At 41.8% G+C, this 27,136-nt stretch overlaps 1 protein-coding gene across 2 annotated transcripts in view; it reads right to left on the bottom strand.

Annotated features, from left to right (window-relative positions):
• Positions 1 to 25,510, bottom strand: part of PIK3CG (phosphatidylinositol-4,5-bisphosphate 3-kinase catalytic subunit gamma) — a 37,326-nt gene extending 11,816 nt beyond the window's left edge. The window contains exons 1-6 of one of the 2 annotated variants that reach the window (XM_066634431.1): positions 25,423 to 25,510; positions 11,203 to 13,191; positions 8,012 to 8,077; positions 7,657 to 7,882; positions 5,135 to 5,238; positions 1,039 to 1,185 (exon numbers count right to left, since the gene is read on the bottom strand). In XM_066634431.1, the coding sequence (XP_066490528.1) occupies positions 1,039 to 1,185; positions 5,135 to 5,238; positions 7,657 to 7,882; positions 8,012 to 8,077; positions 11,203 to 13,179 (2,520 nt within the window). In that variant the 5' untranslated portion in view covers positions 13,180 to 13,191; positions 25,423 to 25,510. Of the gene's footprint in view, positions 1 to 1,038; positions 1,186 to 5,134; positions 5,239 to 7,656; positions 7,883 to 8,011; positions 8,078 to 11,202; positions 13,195 to 25,399 lie in introns of both variants that reach the window. The other variant, XM_066634430.1, reaches the window with a different exon arrangement.
• Between the last annotated feature and the right edge of the window lie 1,626 nt (positions 25,511 to 27,136).

The following is a 27,136-nucleotide window of genomic DNA, read 5'->3' as shown; positions in this document are numbered from 1 at the left end:
TTGCACTGGGACCCACTTTTAAAAACAACACTATCAGGGCCCACCTAGGTTTATGAGGCTTTCAAAAAGAGACCTAGGACAGGGGTGTCAAACTTGTTTCATACACTGGGCTGAATAGCATTCATGGTGCCTGCTGTGGGCCAAAAGTGATGTCATTAAGTAGGTCATGACTAGAAATAAGCACTTCTTTCAGTTAAGAACTTATTCACTGCAAATGAAAGAAGAGAAAAGAGAAACTACACAAATCTTGATTATATTTTCAAGATATGGGAGACCCCAATTAACATGTGGGCTTCCCTTCCCAGTGACACCTCAACATAGCTCAGCAGCTGAGAGCAGCTAATGGTGGTGCTGGGAGAGCCTGTGAACCAGATAGAGCTTCTGTGGGCTGCATCTGGCCTGTGGGCTTTATGTTTGACATCCCTGATCTAAAAAGACACTATTTACAAGTAATAATAAAGCCCAAAAAGATGAACAAGGAAGGCTGCAGAAAATTTTCACAGAAGTATCACCAGTGCCCATAAAGCATGTTCTCCTAGGGAATGATGGGATGTTGGGAATTAATGAGGATAGCCAGAAAGAATTCATTCCAATTGTTCTGGGAGTATATTGGAAAAAATATAGTTGGCTTTTTGAGTGCCACTGAAGGTCTGCCTTCAGTTTAAACATACATATACACCCACCCACCTCTGTGAAAAAATTTGGAAACACTGGTATGAAATTTAGGCTGCAATCCTAACCTCACTTTCCAGGGAGTAAGTCCAATTGAACACAATATAACTTATTTCTGAGCAGACCTGGTTAGTATTGTGCCCCTAGTTACCAGAAAATTAAGTCAAACACTTAAGCAAACAGCAATTTTTACACAGATAATCATTAAGATACTAACCCTGGTCAGAAATACCATGCTGTTCTACCACTTTTGTGTGGTGTTTACCTTAAGTAGCTCATACACTTATGTATATTTTTCATTTTGAAACAAAGGCAAACAATCTAGGGATCAACTTAGTTTTCAACAGCCTGTCAGACTGACAATACCTGTAGAATAAGCATGTCCTGCCGCAGGTCATCTCCATGTTTGAATATAATACCAATGGTTTCGTTGGTCAGGGATGTAGGATCTGCACATTTAAATTCTAGCCAAAGTGGTTTTTTCTTAGATGCCATTACTTTACACTTCTCTATCTGTAAGAGATAATGAATGTATTTCTTACAGCCAAAACAGTCTTAAGGTCATCTTTTGACATCTTTTAAGGTCATGCATCTACTCTCAAAGTGAATCAAGTTAAAATTGTCTCTGGTGAAAGACATATTTAAGGAATCCTGTCCTTTCCACCCACTACAAACAAACAGCAGCTATGGGGGGGATTTTCATCATCGGAGCACAACAATGGTTCTAACTCCACCTGCCTTGATGCTGCAGTTTCAATCTGAATATTGATCCCTAAGCTGCTATTTATAAAAACTGAAGACTGTTTGAATTTATGTCTTACTTGCCCAACTTTGGAGGTTGCAGTTCATTCCCATCAGCAACTCACAGACCAATCCTAAACTGTGCTGGCACAGCCAGGCCGCATGGTCTTCACTGCTTTCAACGCAGCCCAAAAGACGGCTGGAAGTCTCCTTGAGGGAAATATTTCCCCTTACTCCATGTTGAGACCCAGCTCCCTTATGAGGCTTCTTGGATCCATACCAGCTATTTAGCTGGTGCAAATCTGAAAAGCCCTGTATAGGGCTTCCAGGCCTGGGAAGAGGATTAGGATATGGCAGGTGAGGCTTCCGTCAATCCTATCTCCTCCCAAGTCTAATCCTCCCCCTTCCCTGCCCTTCCCTGCCGCCCTTCCCTGCCCATAAATACTCCTCCCCACCTCTAAAACACCCTCCTGCCACACTCTTCTACCCCCCCCATGCTACCCAGGTAACCAGCTGGCACAGGGACAGGATGTGGCACTGGCAGGGTGCTGCAGACCATTGGGCTGGGGCTGCTGGCTCACAAGTTGTTGCAAACGTGCATTTCAGCATGTCTATGACACTCTGAGCTGAGGGGATGCCTGTTCCGGCTCAAGTTGATTTTAGGATTGTGCTGTCACTGTGCAATCCTATGCAAATTTACCTGGAAGTAAGCCACACTGAACATAATGGGTTTTATTTCTAAGTAAACATGCATATAGAGCAGTGTTATTCAAACTGTGAGAGACAGCTCCCTAGGGAGGCACCAGGAACGCACAGGGAAGGCGCAGGATGTCCTCTTGCAGCGATACAGTCACACCACCGTTCCTGGGCGGAATACGAGCCCCTCCGTCTTCTGCGCTTTTTTTTAAAGTAGAAGAAATGGGGGTTGCTCAGCAGCTCCCTCTGAGAGGGACTGCGAGAGTGGCTGCTGCTGCCTGCCCTCTTGTCTCTCCTCTCTGAGGCTGCCGCCTTCTGTGTTCGCTGCATGTTGTTTCCAAAGCTCTTCGACTCCAACCCTCCAGCTGGCAAATACTGAGTATGCTTAGTTTGCAGTCCTTGCCCTTGCTGACCATCAGAAAGAAACCCTCTTTGATCCTTGTCCGGTTGGTTCCTAGTTCTCAGCCTGGGTTCGCTTCTCATCAAAGTGAAATCTCTCTTTTCAACCCCCTCCCTCTTCCACTCCCCCCCTTCCATTTCCAAACCTTCCCACTTTCCTCCCCCTCCCCAAATAAAACGTTTCCTATTTTACCAGTGACCAGGGCTCTTAAAGTTGTTTCCATGCAGTTAGCAAGGGGGGGGGGAGAGAAAAGCACACACTTTACTTGGCCAAGAGCAGAAAAAGGGAACAGTTTTTAAAGTGATTTGTTAATCTTGTTTGACAGAAGAGGAAAGGTTGTATTTTTAAAGTGATGAATCTTGCTATTTGAAGGGAATACTTATCAGCCATTGATGAAGTGATTGCCAGCCCAATCCTATCCACACTTTCCTGGGAGTAAGCCCCATTGACTCTCATGGGACTTGCTTCTGAGTAGACATACATAGGATTGAGCTGTGCATCTCCTAGTATAGGAGACAAATCAGCCTCCTAACCAAACCCTTATCAGCTCTGATATATTTTCATGGTCTATTTTTGTTTTCCTCACCAGCTGCTGGAAAAATTTAATTTAATTTAATTAATAAAGGGTTCAATCCTATCCAAGGATAATGGGAGAAATGACTGGTTGAATTGGGGTCCACAGGGGTGTGTGTGTGTGTAATGTTGGTCAGACTGGTTGTTCACAAAGTTCATTTGATAAAACAATTCTATTGGCACGCTTACAAAGTTAAAAAATTGAGTCCTCCTGGACCAGACAAAATCTACCTACTCCAGCATCCTGTCTCCAACAGTGATCAGCAGCTGATCATTTATAAAGCATGTATATTGCTGTGTATTAATAATATATTTTTAAGATCTGCATTTAATTAATATATGATTAATATTAATATAGTTAATATTTCTGGCCACTTCCTGTTTAATGATGTCACTTCCAGCCCTCAGGAACATGATGGGGAGTCATGGCCAACAGCCACGGGGGTCAAGGGAGTCATGGGCCGGAAAAGTTTGAGTACCACTGATATAGAGAAAATAAGCAAAACTTAGAGAAATACCTCAAAATTAGGGTGGGAGGAAAATGACACAACAATTGTTTGGTGCAATAGCAACTAGGGCATATTGCACCAAAGACTGAAGAATTTTCTCTTTGAGTGCAACCATTATGTTGCACTCTACTGTTTTCATGCTGGTTCATCCTTCAATAGCTAGGATGACAGCTACCATCTAGTGATGGGCAGCTAATGAACTTACAGCATCATGGTTTCAGCAAGCCTGGAGACTACACATTATGGTGCTTTATATCCAATTTTCCTGTCTTGTCAACCTGTCTTCCTTCTATCAAAAATCAAGACTTACTAAATTTCTCTCAAAGTCTTAGCACAAATCTCATATTAAGCTAAACATGTAATGTGACTCAGTGAATGGTACTGACTTTTAAAATTGTGGCCTAGGGTGGGTTGTAAAACAGAATGATGGTAGGGGATAGGGGCTATAGGACTTCTTCTGCCACTTTGAAGTGAAAAAAGCTGCCATGAAAATTTCATGAATGCTTCCCTCCCCTTAAAATAGGGGAGGAATTTGAGGGACAAGATAGGGACAAGAGGGATGTGATGGGGATTGAAGATACCTGAGTTGGCTGAAGCTGTCAGGCTGCCTAAGGCACTCCTAAAGTGTCACCCTCCCTGCTGCTGTTGCTGTGCTTTCTTCAAATCCACAGGGCTTCAAACAAAGCAGGGAATGCAGAGTGCACTTAAGACTGTTCCCAGTGTGTTCCATACTTTGTGCTTTGTTTAAGTGCAGGAAGGAAAAGGGCAGGATCACTGTATACCAATCCTTGGAAAGCTGTAATCTAGCCCCTTCCCTGCCATCTACCTCTATGTGAACCCTTTGACCAAAGCAGGGGACATGCTGGGAGTGTTCTCAGTGTGCTCCACATTTCCCACTCTGCTTAAATGGCCTCTGTAGAGGAAGTGAGGTAAGGGGGCTAGACTGGTTGGTGGCATACTGGAAGAAGGCAGTGGGCATAACTTCCCCCAAAATGTCATCCAATGACAATGTCTTAGCTTGTATCATGGGTGGGCTGAGAGTGGAACGCAGCAGCAGCAAATATCTAAAGCCCCCAACTGTGGTTCTGCTCTATGTAGTAGTTCCCCCCCCCAACTACTATCTTAAAACACACACACACACACACACACACACACACACCCTTCACCAGGCCATGTTACATATTTAGCATAACTTGCATCTTGACTCTTTCAAGAAAAAGAAGCTAGGATATTCATGACTCACTCTGAGAGAGAGGGAGAGAGAGAGAGTGTGTGTATCTATCTGTCTTCTTAGCTGTCTTGCATTTTAAAGAGACAATCTGGGCTTTGATGTGGGAGACACTTGAAGAAAATCTATCACTAAGGTATTATTTTTCCACAGCTTCCTTTTAAAGCCACTCTTGCACCACCAGAATCCCCCCAAAACTTTTTAAACTCAAAGAGGTTCAGTTTAGGGTCAGAGGAAAATGCAAATTTAAAAAATCCTCTAGACTGCAGTAACACATATTTGAAAAAGAAACTAGAAAGTAACAAGTATACTTACCACAAGTGCTCCTGCTTCCAGTCCAGGATCATATGGCACTCTAAAGCATTCAGGAAGCTTACCGTCCTGTAGTTTCTCAAGTTTCTGCTTGAGCTGTGCAATAACTGAAAATTGGTAAAAAAAAAATTAGATTCAAAAGAAGAAACTATTAGGAGGCAAACAGGAGTGATCTGAAGGTAGAGTTTCAGCTCCTGGTGAGTGTACTCAGCCCACTTTCTCCTCCAGTAAACAAGATTGGCAGGTTTTTCTGTTGTTTCAGAAAAAGTCAACCTGTTTGTCCCACTATTGCCTTTGGTCAAAGTTTAAATTCATATATGCAGAAAGGGAAGCAGCACATTTCTCAAACTTCTTTTCACTTTCTTAAGAACTAGAGTCCAGTTTTAAGCAATAATTAATAACACCTTTAATGAAAGCATGATCTAGGCCAGGGGTGCCCAAACCCTGGCCCAGGGGCCATTTGTGGCCCTTGGGGACTCCCAATCTGCCGCGCAGAGAGCCCCTGGTCTCCAATGAGCCTTTGGCCCTTCTGAGACTTGCTGGAACCTGCGCTGGCCCAACGCAACTGCTCTGAGTGCGAATGTTTGACCTCTTGCGTGAGCTGTTTCACATCTGTGATGTAGCAACGGCAGGGAAGGAAAGGCCAGCCTTGCTTTGTGCAAGGACTTTTATAGGCCTTGAGCTATTGCAAGGCCTTCATTCATTCATATAAGTTCCATTTCTAATATATTCATTTATGTAAAACTATTCAAATTTGAAATGTAAATTAATTCTTTTTTCCCTGGCCCCCAACACACTGTGAAAGAAAAGATGCGGCCCTCCCACCAAAAGTCTGGAAACCCCTGATCTAGGCTGAAGGCTGCCACAGTAAGCAGCCAAAATATTAATATGCCATCCAGTTTGAAAAACTAAGCTGCACTCTCAGCTACATCTCAAAACAGGAGGATTTAAATTAAAAGTGGCTCATGATATTTATTGGATTTGGCAGAACTGAAATCACAAAAATCACAAATACTTATGCATAAATTATATTCTGTTTTCTGAAGCCATCCATGATGAGATGCTCGGCTTTAACCAAGCATTTCTGCTGTGCTTCTTAGGCACATAGTAGTACCTTTGCTTGATTTACCTCCTCTGCCAACTGCATCCTAACTGTCCTGATGGTCCCACAAGTCACATGTACATGAAACTTTTCAAACTATGGGGCAGTACAAGGTATGCACACATGTTTGCATACAGGGGTTGGTGAGTGGAGTTTCAGGGTAGAAGATCCTGCAGCAGTCAGAATTCAGTCATTCCAGTAGCAGATGTTTACCACTACAGCCACTAAAACTGCAACTACAGAAGAGAGGCAGAGAACATATGGAAGCTCAAAATACGTATGCAAGAACACACTAGTGGGAGAAGCAGTTCTTCTCTCTCAATGAATACAAACTCTTGGAAGCCATTTTTGGCTTCCAAACGAATGCTCATACATCTCATACTGGTGTCAAATGTTTTACCGATATTGCACTGATATTTCACTGAATTGTAAAAACATTAACAAAACAATGAACAAATTGTAATCCACAGAAGGAAGGGTGAAGGAGGGGAAGCCTAGAAAATGCACACTGCAATTAACAGAAGTGGTAAACCTGAAGGAATTGGCCAATAGTCCAGTGTTTATTTTTATTTATATATTTCCTTGGCAGGTGACATACGATATTAGGTCTCCAGAAATAAGATACATTTTGGATCAAAATAAGGACCTATTTTGTCCTAGTGAGGAAGTATTGCTTTATTCTATGGTTGTACATGACTCTCCTGCAAATAGCAAGCACAGACATCTCCTCAAACCATCAATTACATTTGGGAATGGATGCATCCTTCCACATTTGCACCAATAATCTCTGCGTCATGTTAAGTGTGAAAAATTAATATTTCTGGAATTTTTTAAAGAATGCAAATACAGGTATGATTGATGGACTGTCTGCCTAATGACTCTGTCTTACATTACAAAGGTCAGCAAGGCTGTTTTTAAATCTCCTAGCAAAGGGACATTGTTTTTTAAATGGATTTGCGTTAATGTGATTTTTGCCATCCACATGTCTTCTGGGAACAAAATCCTCGTGAATAACGAGACTCAACCTGTATAGTACTGCTTCTTCAATCTATTTTCAACTGACCATTTTCATCCTGCAACTGCCCTATCAATGGCTGAAAGTTACCATACATTTAGTAGTATGCCTTTTGCACACTGCAGAAGCTAAGATACGGTGATGACTCGCAAGACGAATGCCTCACACAACAAAAAACTCGCAAGACGAAAGCGTTTTGTGATTTTTTTGGTGACTCGCAAGACGAATTTTTCTATGGCCGTGCTTCGCAAGATGAATTTTTTGCCTTTTTTTTTGGTTTGTTTTAAATCGCGATTCGCAAGACGAAAATTTCGCAATACGAAACGACTCGCGGAACGAATTAATTCCGTCTTGCGAGGCACCACTGTATATACAAACAAGCCCTATGTTTATAAAAATGGCACATACCTTGAGGAGTGACATCACACCTTTCACCAGAAACTGACTTTATATCCATTGTCACTTTATGCAATAGTTCAGTTACTTGAACCTGCTTCATAAAATCTTGCAGCATCAGCTTTCCACAACCTCTAAGATAAGCTTCTAGGATCACAGCGAATCTTTGCTGATAATGCATGGACTGTGCAATCTCACTTCTCAGAAACCAAAACAAGAAGTGCCCAATTCTTTTGTTCTAGAGGTAGAGGAAAAATATATAGATATAAAATACTTAGGACATCTTCTTGATAGACTGGCTTGATTTTGGCAACATTTGCAAATTTCATCTAATTACAAAAAAAATTACCTTTACACCTTTCCTTACCTTTAAAGCTCGTCGTAGAAGAAATCTGGCTAATGCACTGTCATGATAGGGCTCAAATTTCACAGCCTGAAGAACAGATAACAAAAGTAAGAGGTTTTTCTTAAGCTTTTCCATAATCTGAAATTTCTGTGCAGTCTATGAAACAGAAAATACTAAGGAAAACAGATTTTAGGCTTGACTAAACCAAACAGCATGCAATACTTGAGTTGAAATTATCTGGGAACATATTCCTTGATTTTGTACAATTTACAGAACATTCCTCACAGGCCTGTACAGCTGAGTCATGTATGGATGTTCTGGATTTCTCCACTGTTCTGTTTTTTAGACAAGATAATTAAGAGCCCAATTCTATCAAATTTTCCAGCTCTGGTGTAACCACAATGCAGCCCCATGGAAAGGGTACACATGTTCCCATACCTTAAGAAGGCCTCAGTGACTTCCCCTCCATTACAGGATGCAGCACACACCTCACTGGCACAACTGCACCAGCACTGGAAAATGGAATAGGATTGGGCCCTAAGGCTGCAATCATATCCACACTTATCTGGGAGTAAGCCCCATTAACTGTAATGAGACTTCTCAGCAGATGTGCATACAATTGGGCTGCAGTTACGGACCTGGCCCCTGTGGCACCAGTTCGCAACACTGCCCTCACATTACACCGCCCCCTACCTAGATACTTAGCTAGCCACATGGAGCCTCACGCAGTATTTGGGACCACTCAGAAAGCATTCTGAGGCTTCCAACATGATCTTAAACTGTACTTCCTGTTTCCCAGAAGTACTACTTAAGACCACATCGGAAGCCTCAGAAGGGTTTCTGAGCAGTCCCAAACACTGTGTGGGGCTTCACCTGCCCCCAGAAAGCTCTGGAAGGCAGGCGGAGGCAGTGCAGCAAGCATAGTAGTGCCGCCCCTGCTAGGCCAATGGGCCTGACACTTGGGTTTCTGACCCCCCTGTCTCCCCAGGCCCACCACTGCTGGGCTGTAAGGCACCCAGAACGGAGAATGGATCCCTACTTTAACCATCACATGAATTTAATGCATTTATCATCCTGCTTCCTCCTCCTATCAGAATGGTTTTTAAGTGTAATGATTTTACAGAAAGAACAGGAAATGCATAATGCTGGACTTCCCATCTCTGAACTTCTCTATCTTTAATTAAAAATAACTTTAACATCAAAGGGGAGAGACCATGCTCTCTGTTCAAGGGTGTTCTTATTTGCAGGTCGCTAAAATAGAGAGTGAAAAACTGCAACTGGGAAAAATTGGGGAGATAACCATCTCCCATTCTGGAAGCTGGCTTGTACAGGGACAACCGTGTTGAGGAGTACCCAAGTGCCCCATCAATTCTGATGCCCTAGGCAGCTGCTGATGTTGCCTTTTTAGTTAGACAGGTCCTGGTAAGCAAGAATACTAGTGAGATGTGGATGAGTAGTATTCATAGGCTTATTTTCAAAACTACTACACCAAGAGTAGCAATGATTAGCCTGCCAGAGAAAAATGTTGGAAGGAATTTTGTAAGAAGCACAGTTCTTGTCAAATTCAGACACTTTAGCATCACTTCCTTTCAAGTCAGCTATTTCACTTGAATATCAAAGTTACAATATCCATTTTATACCACATTATTCTGAAGCAACTGCAAATACATCTTCTCTTTCATGGCATTGTCATTCTCTTCCTTCCACAGTTTATAACTTATAATAAAGAGTTACTTGTTCAACCTAGCTTGCCATCTCTGAAAACCCAATTACAAGCAAATTTGCATGACTTTTTTAAAGGTTCTTTTTAAATTACTTCTGTCTATAGGTTCATAAAATGCCCTTGGTAAAGGAGCACTCACCACAACAGCAAGTTGCCGCATTCTGAAAAACACTCTGCTTTCCCATGCAGTAGTTGTAACCTTACCACTTTGGGTCACTTCTACAAGATCACTTTAGATATGACAAACCCTATTTCCCGCTTCAAAATCCATTTATTCTACAAAGCCTTCCAGAGCACAGATGATTGCTGCCATTTTTGTTTCTGGCAGGGCCAGACTACATTTACTGGCTACATTAAAACAAAAAATTTAAACAGGTGAAAGTTTGATACACCCAAAAATTGAAAAAAAAACCCGCAACTGTTATGCTGAAATCCAGCACATTATTGCTGAAAGGCATGGGAGTTCAACCATAAGTTCTTTGAATAAGTTCTACATTGATTTCAGGCTACTTTAAACACAGGCTAGTAGCAATATTTCTTTAAATGACAACCTCAGGAATATTAATACAATATGGTAAAATATGGCCATGAGAAAGCACACTGGCAAGTGAGAATGTCATCCTATCACTCAGGATGTCCAACACAGGACAACAAATTTTTATAGGTCATGCCTCCACAATTAAATTAGTAATTTCTCATAAATTTTGAGGTGCTGGACACGAATATGACAATGAAAATGAAAAATTGCCTATGCTCTGTGAGAGATCCACAACAGACAGCTCCACAGACCACTTCTTTCCCACCACCAATGTATGCTATGTATTGCATATCTCCTAAACTAGAGTCAATCAACAGATTTCAGAGGTAAACTGTGTGTTGTCCGGTGTAATGGGTGGAGGTCCTTTGGTAATACCCTTGGACACAGGGTTGATTCACACATGCATATTCATTAACCAATGATTGCAACACCATGACAGCTCACATGTATGAATGGTCCATACATCACAATGCAATACTTTTTGATAGACTTGATTCACACATTCAGCTGCCAGTCTTCAAGTGGTAGGGAATCAGGCAGGCATGTGCACCCCAACCTCTAACATAGTGATTTTCTACCTTTTACATCTCACAGCACACTGGCAAGGCACTAAAATGGTCAACGTACAATTTTGACAACTGACAAGGCACACTGTGCTGTCAATGGGGGGCTCACATCCCCGAGTGGCCCTATTAATAAATGATCCTCTCCCAAATTCCCGCGGCATATCTGGGGACCATTTGTGGCACACCAGTGTGCCACGGCACAGTGGTTGAAAATGGTTGCTCTTAACACGTGAATAGCATTGTTGATATCATTCTAATGGCATTACAAGTTGAAATCAATTTCATGGCACCTGTGATCTGCTCCAAAAGAGCAAAAAAAACAACACTTTAGCATATTTCATAAATATGCCAACATCAAATGGTCAGGAATGCAAATCCATCTTACCTGAACTAGTTGCAAGAGATAATGAAGAACATCATCATCTTCTAATCCTTCCAGTTTTTGTACCGCAATTGCCCGCACATTTTCATCTGAAAAGTTACAGTCTAGAAGTTGCATTGTTAACCCAACATCCAAAGTGCTATGGTCCCATGCATCTCTTTTAGCTAACAATTGGTAAGTTTCAGCTACTAGTTCTTGTTGTCCCCATTTCACTGAGCTAAGCAGCTTAGGGTATGCCTTTGGGTGCTTTATACTTTCATATCGAAAGTGCCATAATAATTCTTTGTCTTCAGGAGTAAGTTGATTAAGCAGGTCAGTAGCTATGATTTCTTCAAGTTGTTTGCGCAGTTGGTTGGGCATTTCTGCTCTAGCCCTGTCCCCGTGTGGATCAGAGGATATCCTATGTTTAGGCAAGGCTATTGGGTGGCAGTATTTGTCCAGTACAATCGAAACAGCCATTGAATTTTCTTTATCTGGATTTGTGGCTGATGTAAGCTTATCAGCATTTATGCTTCCCTGCTCTTCACCCTTGCCTGGAATTTTCCACATATGAAGCACATAGTCACCAGTTCGTAGCAGAGATCGGTGATCTATTAACAAAATATTTACATAATAAAGAAGTTGGGTTTTGCATTTAGAATCAGCATTGGGAGAATCACGTGACTGGGCACTGACCTTTGCAGATGCTGGTGCTTTGCCACAATATACCTGCAGAGTCAGTAATGCCCCTTTAGGCAAATCTTTAATCTTGATGTCAAATTCAAGCCAAGTATTCCATAAAACTTCTTCAGTAAATGGTTTAGCAGTCGTTCTTTTTTGCGAAAGGAGCTGCTGACCATGCTGAATATTAGCCTCAACAAATACAGTCAGGTCTGTGTTTCTTGGTAGTGCAGGGATATCTATGCCAATTATCTTGACCCTGAATTTCCTGTTGCAATCCCACAGCGATATAGTGAACACTCTCTCATGGTCCTTGCCATCTATAGTCAGCTGTTCATGATATCCTGAAACTCCAGTGCAATCATCCACCAACGGCCACTCCTCTTTCTGAACTTCATCTTGGTTTGGGTCAGGTGGTTTGTCTAGGACCAGGTGAATCTCATCACCATTCTTAAGGCACTGTCTTATCCAGTGGAAATTTTTGATAGGTGTCTCTCCTACAATGTACTCATCTCTGCCACTCATCCTAAGAACAAAGTCGAGTTCATTGTGATCTTCAGGAATATTCATCAAAGACTTTTTCTTAGCCATTTTTGTGAAAAAGCTCTGAAGAATTAGCTCTGGAGTGTCATCAATAGATACTTTAATCTTTTGGCTTGTTGTACCCCTATGGATATTGATAAAAATATTATTATTGACAATTCTATTAAGCAAATATGCTGGTAGTGGCTTGGATGTAGTCCAAGGATGCATTGAATATAATTTTGGATCTCTGCAGGATACTTCAATTGTTCGTGGAGTGACTAGCCTGCGACGAGCAAACTCCAGCTCATCATCATGTACATTACTTACATCAGTGACATCATAGCCAATCAAATAATTTAGTTGCTTTTGAAACTCCTCAACTTCCTGGGTGGGTTTTTGCTTTTGGACCACATGAATTTTGCCCACCTTCTTTTGTAAGACTTTCCAATACAATATACAGTCAAGAGTCTGTATGATTTGATGCTTGTCATATATTTCATACCACTGTCCTTTCTTTTGGTACTGAAGAATAAATTGATCTGGGGTGAATGTGTGATAGAAATCTGAGGTCTGGTTCCTCTCTATTGCTCGCATCCAAATTTGTGCTTTCATTTGTTCTACGGTACAGTTGCTGGCTATGTCTAGTAACATGCTGCTTGTAGGCAGAATAAACTCAATGGATATTTGTTCTGTTGAAGACAGACTGCTTGATGTACAGTGCGGCTTCATCCTCCTCCTCCTCCGTTTGTTGTCGTCTCTCATAACAACAGGTTGATCACTGCTTTCCAACTCCATGCCACAGAAAATCTACTAAAATACAGGAAAGATTTTGATCCATTTTTAATCTATCCATAATCATATTTCTGGTAAATTTCCCTCAAAAGCAACCATCTATATAAACATAATTTTGATGATATGAGGCATGTGCCAGTCAAAGGTAAGCACTTCTTCCATTAAAGCCAAAGGAATTTGAAAGCATTTGTACTGAAAATACTTTGCACCATCAGCAAATTACCTGAAAAGAATATGTATTTATTCAGAGAAAAATATACTTCTATATGCAGACAATTGTCCAGAAAAGGCCATCACTAGAACATTAAACTTTTTCCATATATACAGACTACTGTGCCTAGACTGCTAGATCTGTGAACCTATACTTCCAGGTAAGATAGGCTTCAACTTAGTTTAGCAAAAGCTTTCTATTTTACAGTTTACCTTTATAACACACACCTTCCAGCATTGCACTGGTATGCATGGTGCATTTATTCAGTCTTTCTTCCAGGTATCCACCTGCTTAGCTTTAGGAACAGGATCTCATCGGGTACCTTGAAATCATTTTATTTGAAACTCAGCAGCTTTTCACCCTGCCTCAATTTTGGTCTTATATAAAAGTACTTGGGACACTCAAAAAACACTATAGAATTTATTAATAAATGTCAAAAGCAATTCATATGAAAAGCATTTTCTTTGTTAGCATACCTGTTACTCTAAGAAAAACTTAGAAAAATCCTAGGCCTTGGCTACCTAGGCATCTAGAAATGTGGTTCTAACTTCTACAACACTGATGTCAAAGCCTGGAAACTGGAAATACTTTTCCAGCCCTACACGAAATGTTAGTAAGATGGCTAAAGAAAGGAACATATTGATTATTTACCATCCTATGAGTTAGCAGATAAGTAACATCAGTGTTATGAAGAGGAGCAGTAAAACATCTTTGCAAACACTGCACTGCATAGAGTATCTATTTTTAAAAAAATTAAAAGTGTCGTTTCTTATAGCAGCTAGCCGGATGACCCCAGAAACTCACAAGCAAGGTATGAAGGGCTTTCCCTCATTTGTCTAGGGCAACAGTATTCTTTCATCTTATCTCAGAGATGCTAAGAAAACATTAAACACCTTTTCATAGTTTCAATTGCATTCTGTCAGATGAAATGAAAGTTAAGACACACAGATAATTTCTGGTTTAGTTTTCCCTTAACTAGGATGTTCTATGTTGCTTAGCACCAGAATTTTTCCAGAACAAACTTTTAATATAAAAAGCCACTTATTGGCAATCTCTTTTCATTGTCTACTACCAGACAACTCTAGAAACAAGAAGTGAAGTCAGTAAAACCACACTGGAATGACATAAGTTATCAGGCAGTAATTTTAGTTTTCTAAAAAGAACCGAGACACAACACCAATTTTTTTAAAAAGGATTCAAAATTTAAGAAAATTTTACCTGATTGCAGAGAAGAAACTGAGCTGCTGGAGAAGACTCATTTGTCTAGTTTTTAGAACTAATTAGAAAATGACAACCATTCACAACATGAGGAGTTGAATTGGTCAAGTAAGCTGTTCTGCTTTTCTGCTTGCCTTCATAAGCAGATGCGAAGGAAGTGTTCTAGTAACCAGGAAGGAAGTTTAACCCACTTGATAATAAACACGATTGTATTTTTTTAATATAGCCAACGTTCTTCCTGTTAGAACAGTCAAATGTGTGTTTACCGTAACGGCAACAACAAAAAAGAGGAACACATTTTTGAAACATATGGAAAAAGACACGCCCTAAAAGTTGCTGAGAGGAATATTTTAGAAAATCAATTCACTAAAAAATACATGAGCGAGGGCATCACATTTGGCAATACCCTGCTATTGCTTAGCTCAGTGATTCACAAGCTGTGGGGCTCTTAAGCTCTTAAGAATGGGGAGTTAAATTCCAGGGAAAGAGAGAATCCTGAGGCAGGTAGAACATTCCTTTTATTAACAGCCAAGCCTCAGTTGTGTTGAACACCCCTTTGCAGACAGTTCTCATTCATCCACACTGGATTTGTGGAACTGAAGGCTCCTCTTATGTCACATCATCCCATTCTGTTGGGAAGCTACTTTGTAACAATGGCATACATGAATTTTCCAGCATACATTTTTAAGAGGGGTCAGAAGTGTTCTGTTCTATTTATCTCTAATGATCCAACTGGATTTGCCCCAAGCACAAATCCTCAAATAAAAGCAGGCTGAATGTTATTCATGTGCAAGAGTTTCTGAATGTACATTTGTAAACCAGGTTTACTGGTGCTTGGTTGGGAGAACCAGAAAGTAGAATAAATTTAGAAAGAGAAGAGATGAGCTCTGAAAGTCTGAGAAACATTTGCTGAGCTAGTAACTTGCTAATGCAAACAAGTTACTACATTTGAACAAATTATACAAAATGTAATTTGGGCATAAGGCAAATAATCTAAGGGACTCAACTTAAACAAATGAATTGAGCTCCATTAGGATATATTGGTATTAATAAAATGGGAATTAAGGCATAACAAATTACTTAAATGAACCAACATGTCCAATGACTATTCTTCTAGGAGAAGGAAATTGGGGGGGGGGGGGAAGAGAGAGAGAGAGAATTAGTTCTGCCAGAATGAGGTTCAAAATTCCCAGGAGGATATAAGTGTTAGATTATAGCATAGAGAACTTATATACAAGGATATTGATTGAGACGGATCCAGAGCCTTTGCAGAAAACAAATGTTACATTTACATAAATTGTTTTTCAACTGACAGGCACTCTGAATCAGACAGCCTGTCATCCACAATCCACATGTTTAGGGTGATCATTACCAAGCAACCAGAGGGCACAACGGAGTCATGTAAGCAGGATACAAATTTCAAAAATAAAAAAGTATAGTAAATACTTCAGAAAACCCTGAGATTCCAAGGATGAGAGCAGATAAAACACAGACAAGGAAGTGAAAAGAGGCACATATTTTAAGGCTTCCCAACAGCATGTTCTCCTAGACATTTCTCTGTTCTCTCAGATATTCACACTATTAGTTTTAACTATGTTATTTTGAAATACCACTTAAATCATAAGTTTTGCTTTAAAAAGCCTGCCGTTAAGAAAAACCTAGCCACCTCTCACACTCAGATCAGTTTATACCTACTTCTACCAAGGTCAAAATGTCACAGTTCAGCTTTGATGCTAACAGTCTCCACAGGGAAAAGGGAAAATCTTTGTGCTAGAAACGATTCACCACTTTCAAAGAACTCCTTCTTTGACAGAAAATTCCACAAGAATCACTCCCAAAGGAGAATAAAATAAAGGACCACGTGGCAGTGAAATTTCATGGAGTCCACTGAGCAGGCTTCCAGACATGTTTTCCACTTTGCTACAGGCCAAACTAGCAGCAACACCTGTAACTGAGAGTTCTTAACACTTTCCACTTCTCACTAAGCATGACCTTTGTATGCCTTGGATGCCTTGGAACACTTATGCCTTGGAACACTTATTTTCCACAAGTGTTTTGTGGAAAATAAAGCAAGTATATAATTGTGTGTCTAAAGACTGTGACTGAAGTGCTTTAAGAAGTCAGACAGCTGGATCCTATTTTGCTATGCTGCTAAGAATCTCTTGCAGCTGCTACAAGTTATGCAATATGCTGCATTCAACAACTAAGACAGAATCATCCCACTCCAGCCTATCCAGGCAATTCCTATCTAGATTACTGGTTCTCATAACAGCTGATTTTGTGCTTTGGTTCACATACTGTATATCACTTGCTCTATTTCCTCCCCACCCTTGCAACCAGAGCACTGCTGGGTTATGGTCAAAATCTCACTGCTACTGATAATGCCTGCATTCACATTTAGTGAGTGCGCTCATTTGCACAAGCCACTGGCAAAATCTATCAAGCACAAGCAATAGGATTCATGTTTAGCACTCTCAGTTCCAGTATCATAATGCAATATTCAACAACTGGGCTGCCAAATTGTGTGAGTGGACTTTCAGCTGGTTCATGTGCTGCCCTCAATATATTTGGAGCAATAACTGAATAAATATTTAAAGGAGAGAAGACTATTCCTCATGATTAGACTGGTAGGTATCTTTAGGACTGCTTCTCTGTGTTGCTCACAAAATATCTGAAAGTGCATCTCACACAATTTACCTAAAATAAACCAGGAAATGGATGAGGGAGACCAGAGCCAAACCTAAAAAAAAGAAAGAAAAGGAAAATGTCTTAAAAACATTGGGTCCAAGAGAATCACTAGGTTATTTCTGAGCAATATGGGCACATCTGCATTGCAAAACAACTATAAAGTTGATGTTACACTGGTGAAGAAATGTGCCAGCAGTCCCTTGACTTTTTATTAAAATAAGAAGCACCCAGAGGAGGCTGCAATCACAAAAGGAAAAGGGAAGAGGAGGGTTGCTTAACCACTAATTTTCCTGCTATTTGTTTATGCAAAATAGCCTCCACAGTTACTTCCATGGACATCAGTGGACAGATATGGGGTTCCTGTAAACAAGTGGTTCCTAAACTTACTGCTGCCACAGCACCCTTTGTCTGTGGCACCCTGTTGCAGTGGCACCACTGGGCTCACAAAAACTGCATGAGACCTCAGCCCAGTGAGCCGGGAAGAAGAGGCCACACTGCACTCCTGCGAGTGTGCTGCAGTGCTTCTAGGTGCCATGGCGCACAGATTGGGAACCACTGCTATAAGCTTTTTTTCCCCATGGAGAAAAAAAACTCAAGGGAGGAAATTTTGATGAGACAAATGGCAGGCAGGCAAAGGGTTCAGCAGCCACACCCTTCACATTTCCACTGTTCAAACTGGCAGCACCTATTGGATGCTTATTTTTCATAAAGCTAGAAGAAAATCTCCTATGTAAAATCCACCTTGATCTAAAAACAACCAACACTTCCAGAGTTCACATGTAGAAGCCACATTACTTCAAACTGATTGCATTTTACAGTTGCGAATCATGCTCTAAGTTTACAGTGCTGTCCATCTACCATAGTTTGAGATTGTGAAGCAGAATTTCCTAGGATACGAGACATACGCATTCAATCTGACTCAATTGCCATCATGCTTATATGAAGAATTAAATTGTTATTTCACTGTTGCCCCAGAAAGACATCTTTAATGTTCAAGCATATAATCATATCAGTACTGAAAAACTTTTGCACCAAATGAGATCACTGTCTGAAGAGAGTATAAGCACATGGGAAAATATCTTAGTTACTCACACAAGTGTTCCAGAGGCAACACTGTGAGAATTACCTGACAAGAATCTAAGAAACTGATAACTTAATTTCTAGAACTATATAAAAAACTGATATAATTTTTCCACATACAGCATATGCATTCAGGGATTTCAAAACAGTTTCCATCACTACAAAAGATTACACTGAAGTGTTCATCAGAATTGAAGATTTATAGTTTCTTATTAACCAGTTCTGACAGGAGATATTTATTGAAAAATTTCTACAGAAAAACCTAAAACATATAAATTCACACAAAGATTACTCTGAAAAACACAGAGACACATAACAATACAATAGAGCTTGTCACATGAGAAAAACAACATATTCCTGGAAATAGTACGGTGAGCTCCCATATCCACAGACTTACTTATCTGCAGATCAGATCTGCAGCCTTCCCCCTGCACACATCCCCTCCGGAGATGAGGGGAGCTCTACAGCGCTTCCTTGGGCTCCCAATGCCTTGTAAGGCATTAAAAATGTCACTTCTGGTTTTTCAGAAAAAACCAGAAGTCACGTGCTTTTGCCTCTAAGGCTCAGTCTGAGCCCAGCAGAGGTTGCAGACAGATGGATGTAGCCTATGCTGGGCTCAGACAACCTTCTGCAGGCTAGGGGAGCAGAGCTTCCCTCACCTCCGGAGGGTGGGGGGGACATTTGCCCTTATCCCCAGTTTTACCTAATGACAGGGAGTTCCAAAATGGAACTCCCACGGATATGGGGGCACCCCTGTATTCCCATAACTGATAAGTGTTAGAGAGTGAGGTTGTAAACCTAAATACACTTTTTAAGGGATAAATTCCATTGAATCAATGAGACTTCTGAGCAGACAAGCATTGGCTTGCACTCTGAGTGACATTGAGGGCCCAATCCTATTGGGCCCTAGTGCTGGCGCTGAGCTCCAGAGCTAGATCTCATAAACATTCCATAAAGCATGTTTACAGCATCCTTGGAGTAGGGAGCACCTGGGCCCAGCGCTTGATGGAGGGTTGCCACCTGGAGAAAGGTACAAGCACTGGCTGGTGGCATTTGGGGCTTTTGGGGGGGGGATGCATTCCAGGGCTGGAAGAGGGCAGGGGGAGAAACTGGCCTGGTGGGGGGGGGGAAGAGGTGGAGGCCTCCACGGGATCCTATCCTATACTGCAGGCTGAAAAGCCTGACACAGAGGTTCTCAAGTTTGTGCTGGCAAAATAGCTGGTGCAGATTTGAAAAGCCCCATTTTGGGACTAGGGCTTTCCTTGGGGGAAGGGACGAAAGTCCCCTTTCCCCAAAGAGACCTCCAGTGACTTCCCAGTGTCTGTAGGATACAGCAGTCGCTATTTGGCTCCACTGTTCCTCTGGGCTCCAGGAAGGATAGGATTGGGCTGCCGAGACCCTCATTTTGTAGGAATAAATCTCCACCCAAAATAAACTTTGGACATGTTATTGCAAAATTCTACATATATTTACAAGAACACTGCAGTGCATACTGCTAGATTACAAAATGTCTTTATATCACTATTAAGGGCTTAGTTAATGTATAGCTCGTACTTGGATACATATTTAAATCTAAGGTATACTGTCAGGCAGCAATGATTGCTTGCAACAGCCATATGTTTAATGAAAAAGGGTAATACATGCATCTATATTCTATAGCATCTGAAGTCTCCTAAGCTTCAAGCTTACATGGCTGCATTACAAGAAAGCATTATCCATGCCCTATACCAAGGGTGTCAAACATAAGGCCTGGGGGCCGGATGCGGCTCGCGGAAGCTTTTAATCTGGCCCTCAGGCTCTCAGCTGCTGAGCCATGCTGAGGTGTTACTGCTGAAAGGGCAGCCCACTTGAAAGTTGAGCTCTCCCATATCTTGAATATGGTCAAGATATGAGACCATATATTTTCATACATATATTTTCATATATACATATATACATATATTTTCTCATCTGTCATTTGAAGCTGATGAGTTCCCAAGTAAGAAAAAGTGATTATTTTTGGTCATGACCTGTTTAATGAAATCACTTCCTGCCTAATGACATCACTTTCGGCCCTCAGCAAGCATCATGAATGTTATTTGGCCCTCTGTATGAAATGCGTTTGACACCCCTGCCCTATACAATCTAACATTCTGGTCAGGCCAGGCGACAGTTCCTTTGGCTAAGACTATTCTTGTGTAAAGACATTTCCAGGAACTGGAGTTTAAGTAACTGTAGAAAAATGAGGCAGAGTTCAAGGGATTACAAAAAATGAAGCATTTCAGAACTTTATTTTTCCTTCAATGCAGTGTTTGTTTTTAAAAAAAAACAGAATTTTTCCATTATTTAACAAATTCAATGCACTATTACATTCTTAAAAATAGGGTGGTCAACCATATAATTTTTTAGCAGATTGACCTGTGCAAAGGAAGATGATTAATGGAATTTTATTAAACCTGTATATTTTTATTTTGGAATTTAATTTTACCCAAAATGGTAATTAATGGATTAATGGAATTTTATTAAACCCAAAACCTGAACATAGGTGTCTTTTAAAAACACCAAAGTAGATGTGAAAACTTAAATACATTTTTAGAACTATTCCTGTTCAAAGGAATAATATTTAATATTTTTCAATAGCAGTAACACCAGAATCTAAATGGAACACACACAAGTGTGCTCTTAACCCAGCTCTACTGAATAGTTAACGAAAGCTTCGGTTTAAGTAATTCAAGCTTTCAATCCTCCCCAACACACACTGCATTCCTCCAAATGGCAGGATTTGGAAACATAATGTGCATGTAACAACACAAGAAAACCTCAACCTGTAACATTATAAACATATAAAGTGTTTGGAACTGAACAAGAACTTTGGCTACGGTGTATAAAGACTGAAGAAACAGTGTAGTGCCTGGAGGAAAGGTGCAGGGGCTAGAAACCTCCCATTAGAAATCTTGCTGTAGCTCAGTACTAGAGCATGTGCTTTGCATGCAGAGGCGTTCCAGATTTAACTTATAACACCTCCAGGTACAGCAGAGAAAAATGAATGAAAACCTGGATTGCTGCAGTCAATCATATACAACTCTGAGCTTGGGAGACAAATGGTCTAGGGCAGCTTCCTATTATCATACTCCCCTGTCCCAAGGAGCTCCCTATACTCCCATGATTAGGCACCTCAGCAACTTTACACAAGTTGACACAGGAGGACTCTTAATCCCATCTCTCCAACAACAGAGGCCCCTCTGGTTCTCTCTTTAGGCAATCCAAGTCACTACTGTAACAAAGCCAACGGTACCAAACAGCTAGCATGCCTACAGAAAAGACACTGTTAAAAACCTTTCCTACAAGGGAGACTGAGTTCAGAAGTCCTTCAACCATATTTTGGCTCAGTTGCACAGTAGTTCTCAAACTTTTTAGCACTTGGACCCACATTTTAGAATGAGAATGTGATGTCATTAACCTGAAAGTGATGTAATGGCTGGATGGGATATCATCAGTTTAGGCTTCAAACCTAAACTGCAATCAGCCAAAGGTCCCATTACACAGTGTACTCATGCTGTTATTTTGCATAGCTCAGAATTCAAACTTTCCAGCTTGGAAGTCAAAGTAGAATGCAGATTTGGATCCTTCTCCAACCACACAGTCTTCCCCCTTTCCAGCGTCCCATCTGCCCAACTATTCAGGGCAAGACCATGCCTTTCTCCCACTGAGAACCCACCCTGCCCAGCAGCCCTGTCCCCTGTATTTTCAGTTCTGTATTTTCAATGGTAGCTGAACTAGACGATATGTGACCCACCTGAAATTGGCTTGCAACCTACTTTGTGGATCAGACACCACAGTTTGAGAAATGCTGGGCTAGTACAAGAATTCGTTGGCAAAGCTAGCTGACCCTTCAAGTCCTTGATCTGTTCCAAATATTGCTCCTCTTAAAAACTAAATGCAAGTACTCTCAGGGAATACAATCCAAAGAGAATGAAGTACATGCTTAAGGCTGCAATCCTATACACACTTTCCTGGGTGTAAGCCCAACTGAACACAATGGAACTTACTTCTGAGTAGACATGCATAGGATTGCACTGTAAGTTACAGTGAAATCAAAGGGACAAGCACCAACCCCAATGCTACACCCAAAATGTTTTAGAATACAATTTTAGTTTTCAAATACACAACCCATCAAGTAAGAAGCTAATTATCCAAAACTGAGAAAACCTTACAACTTGCTGTGTAAACCTAAGTATATAACCCAGTGATTCTCACACATTTAGCACTGGGACCCACTTTTTAGAATGAGAATCTGTCAGAACCCACCGGAAGTGATGTCACAGTCAGATGTGACATCATTAAGCAAGAAAATTTTTCACAATCCTAGGCTGCAATCCTACCCACACTTACGCAGGAGTAAATCCCATTGACTATCATTGTTAAAAGCATATACATAGCAGCTTGTTCAAAGTACAGATGTGTGAAATTTTCCCAAATGCAGTAACATACCATGGTAGCATCAAGTCTAATATATTAAAAATAAAATATTGAAATGAATGGGGACCTGAAATTGGCTTTCAACCCACCTAGTGGGTACTGACCCACAGTTTGAGAAACATTGATATAACCATTGACTCCTAAAAACAATCACACACACACACACACACACACCTACCTCTGAGGAATCCTACATTCAATATATCCAGTCTAGCCAGGGTTGAAACTGAGTTCACACACCCCCAAAGCCATCATCAGTGCCAGGCTAGACTCCCTCACGTAGTAAGAAAGAGTCACATGCTTTCAAACATGTCTAGACTGCATTTCCTTCACCACAGGATAACCAGAAGCCACCAAGACCAACCTTAGCCTTTCCTCATCACACTCCTGATCTCTGGCACATCCGTGACAGTCAGCTTCAGCTCCTTTTCAGATTATTGATAAGATTTGTATCCATTTTTCTACTACAAAACTTTCAAGGCAGCTTAGTTTAAAACAAAGTAAAACAGCAACAATTAACAGCAGATTAAAAACATGTAACAGTGTAAACAAAGAGCAACCACTAATACTGATAAGAACAGTTGCAGCCAATTTATATTAATTAGCGCTAAAAGCTTAAGCAAGCAGGACAGACTTTGTCTGGTATCTAAAAAACAAACATTTTGCTTGGGGAGGGAATTTTGCAACTGGGGCACAGAAAAAATCTCCTTGCCACCTGTCCAACCTCTAAACCAGTGTTTCTTAACCTTTTGGGGGGCCTTCAGCCTACCATGTGATTGAACTAGCTTTCACACACTCAAAATCAGGAAGCAGAACTAGAACAAAGTCTGCGAGGCTCCATTTTCATTCATCCTTTGCCCTCATCTTTTCTCCTCCCCTTTATTTAAATTGATGATGCATTTCTCAAAACTAGAACCTGAGTTCTTCTAAAGTTACTTTATAAAACATCAAGTACTCTAATGATGCTACACTAACAACTTCCAAGCATGCTTAATCCTGGACACAACATTTTAATCATTACAGCACTGCTAGTGCTAGCTCAAGGTTTTTTCCATGTTTATGATAGACTTCTGCATAATGCATACCATTTTTAAGATTTCCCTATGCTGTAACTTGAGCATAATCCCTAGGTAGTCTCTTTTTTGCTTCCCATGATAAAATTCACATGCAAGAGAGAGATCCAAAGGGGTTCCATCATGAAAAAGAAAAGAAACCTGCTATTCAGATAGTATAACAATTTATACACACACAGAGTGCTATCCTATGCACACTGACCTGAGAATAAACTCTACTGAACACAGTGGTGCTTACTTCTGGGTAAGCCTGCAAAGGACTGCACTATCAGTATCCTTTTCTCTTAGTATTGATTTTACATATATCCATCCAAAACATAACACTATATTTACTATACTTTAACTTTCAAGTGTTCAAAAAGGTTTCACAATTATTTCAACAATCTTGTACAGTAGGTAGGCAGTATCCCCAAATTGTAGAGTCACCTATAGTGAGTTCATGACCAGAGATATTTGAATCTGGAGCTCTAACTCAGGGCCCAATCCTACTCAACTTTCCAGGACCAATGCAGCCATGCCAAAGGAGCAAACACTGCATCCTGGAGTGGGGAGGCAGTCACAGAGGCTTCTTCAAGATAAAGGAATGTTTGTTCCCTTGCCTTGGGACTATATTGCAGCTGTAGTGGTGCTGCAAAATTGGATAGGATTGGGCCCTCACACTCTACTGGCCACACTGAGTTAGTCTGGGTTTCACCCATGTACTCCAGGGTAGTTTACAAGGAACAGAGGCTCAAGCCTTCTTTAAACCACAAGATACCCTTGACTTCACAGTAAAGGGTCAGAGGAAAATCCTCGTTCTCCACTATAGCCACTATAGCCCTGTAGGTGCAGGGACTGCTGAGGGTGGTGAGGCAGAGCTTCCCCACTGGAGTCCTTCGAAAAGCACCACCAGAGAGCCTCCCTGCTGGAGCCCTTTGAAAAGTGCTGCCACCTTGTGAGGTGGGCAAGCACACATAACCCATGTGCTGCCCACCCCTCAGGGTGGTGGCACTTGACAAAGGACTCCAGGCGGGAAGCTCTGCCTCACTTGCCTCCCCACCCACTGCAAGTCCCGGGTGTGTGTGTGTGTAAAAGTCTCATGAGATATGCAAAGTCTCATGGAATTATTTTACAGTCCCATTTTGGCAGGCCTGCCAGCTCTGGATTCAGCAGAGGCTCCCCCCCCCGTTCGAATACACCTGCGAGGGCTGCTGCCTGCCTCCCTCAGGGCTCTCTTTGGAGCCAGGTGAGACGCCCCAGCTGCTCCAGAGAACCGCAGCGGCGTTTCCGCTTCTCCCTGAAAGACTTGGAGAAGCCGGAGCTCGGGTGCAGCTGAGCCGACGCGGGAGAGCGCCCAGTCTGCTTGGGGGCGCACAGGTGCCTCTCCAAGCCCAGAGCCCGAGCCACGGCCAGCCGAGCGACGCTTTGCCCGAGGAAGAGCCGCAGCAGCAGCAGCAGCAGAGCTGGCCGTGCCTGCAGAGTCCCTCCCAGCACCCCCGCCCGCTTCCCTGCCTACTTTGCGGGGAGGGGGCGCAGCACCTGCGCGGGCGGCCGCAGACTCAGCAGCTCAAGGCGGAGGCAGGCCTAGGAAGCGCAGGCGAAGTGGTCCGCCCACTGAGCGCGCCTCCTGCGGAGGGAGCTGAGCGCAGCGCCCGCGCTGGCAGGCAGGCAGGCAGGCAGGCAGGAAGCAACAAGTGCCAGGCGCCGCCTGGGTGGCTGCAATTGGCTGCCTTCTCCTCCCCTTTCCCCCAGCGCTCTTCGCCAAGCTGTCAGGGCCCAAGCCTTCTCCATCTCCCGGTGCCCGGGGGCATGCGCTGCATCTTGTGTTGGGGCAGCGGTCGCAGGGGGCCTGCTGACGTGTGGAAACCTTCCTTCCCTTCTCTTGGGGCTGCACCCGCGCTGGAAGATTGGAGAGGATTGGGCCCTTGGGATACAAGCCTGTACACTAACCTGGGAGTAAGACCCATTGAACACAGTGGGACTTACCTCTGAGTAGACATGCATCGGATTGTGGTGTTAATCCACAAAGATGGAATAAAAATATTGAATCTTATAAGCAATCCAATAATGTGCTTGTTCACTTGGAATAAAATTCCTCTTTTCTCAACAGGCAGGGCTTGCTTTCAGGAAAGCGTGCAAATGATTGCAACCTGAAGGTTGCATCCTGTGCATGCTTACCTGCAAGTAAGCCCCAGAAGCAGGGGCTTGTGCTGTTGGGCTGCCACTTTTTTCCTACTAGGGCTCCTCTGTTTCTCTGTTTTTGACATTTCACTTATCAATAAACTACTGCTTAATAGCTACAGAACAAGTGGAAGTTCAACAGACAGGAAGGTTCACTGTGAAAAAAATAATGGCAGTCCTTGTGGGGTTCAAAGAGGCTGTCTTGGGCCTAGAACTGCTATCTCATTGTCTGGCAGCTTACCTGCATCTTGAAAAGAAATATGAACCATTCAACAGGTGAAGGTTTTTATACCTCCATGTCAGAAATGGGGAGAGCTTCACTAGTTGAATTGATGCCTGTTGCACAACTGCTAAAAGGCAGTTTTTCAACAAAAGAAAAAAGCAACTCAAGTTGGCTCTAAAGTTAATTCATTTTTATGTATATAGCATATGGTTGAAATATATAGCCAGAGCTTAACGATGGTTACTCATAAGTTTTCATTTATTTCAATGGGACTTATTCAGTGTTCAATAAGACTTACTCCTAGATGTATGTATGGGATAGCCTTAGGTATGCAATCTTACTTGGAAGTAAGTTCCATTGATATGATTGATATTGATAGGAATTACAGTTTTTGTCATAAGGCTTGTCCTAAGACCAAAGTAATCATTCTTGTCAGTTTCCACCTACACCTGCAAATATTTTATAGTTATTAAGAATATTTATGTATTGCTTTTCAACAAGAGTAGTTCAGAAAGCAGTTTACATCGTAGAGTAAGGGCCCAATCTTATCCAACTTGCCAGTGCAGTTGCAATGCAACCCTGAGGAAAGAAAACAAACACTCTCTTATCTGGAGGAAGCCTTCATGATTGCCTCTCCACCAAAGGATGCCTCCCCATTGGCACGGCGGCACCGGCACTGGAAAATTGGATAGGATTTGGCCCTAAATCAATAAATTGGTCCCTGTCCCCAATGTTGGAATTGGTGCAACTCCGTATGCTCTCAAGGGGTGGCAGGAGACTGTCCTAAAAAAGGTTAAGCCATAGCCCAGTGTCCTTTGCAATCTACCTGTCCACTTCTAATGACCTATG

The sequence above is a fragment of the Tiliqua scincoides genome, chromosome 7 (genome assembly GCF_035046505.1).
Source record: "Tiliqua scincoides isolate rTilSci1 chromosome 7, rTilSci1.hap2, whole genome shotgun sequence".
In the NCBI taxonomy this organism is placed as follows: domain Eukaryota; kingdom Metazoa; phylum Chordata; class Lepidosauria; order Squamata; family Scincidae; genus Tiliqua; species Tiliqua scincoides.
Note: the sequence above shows the minus strand (reverse complement) of the source record. Positions and strands in the feature narration are given on the sequence as shown.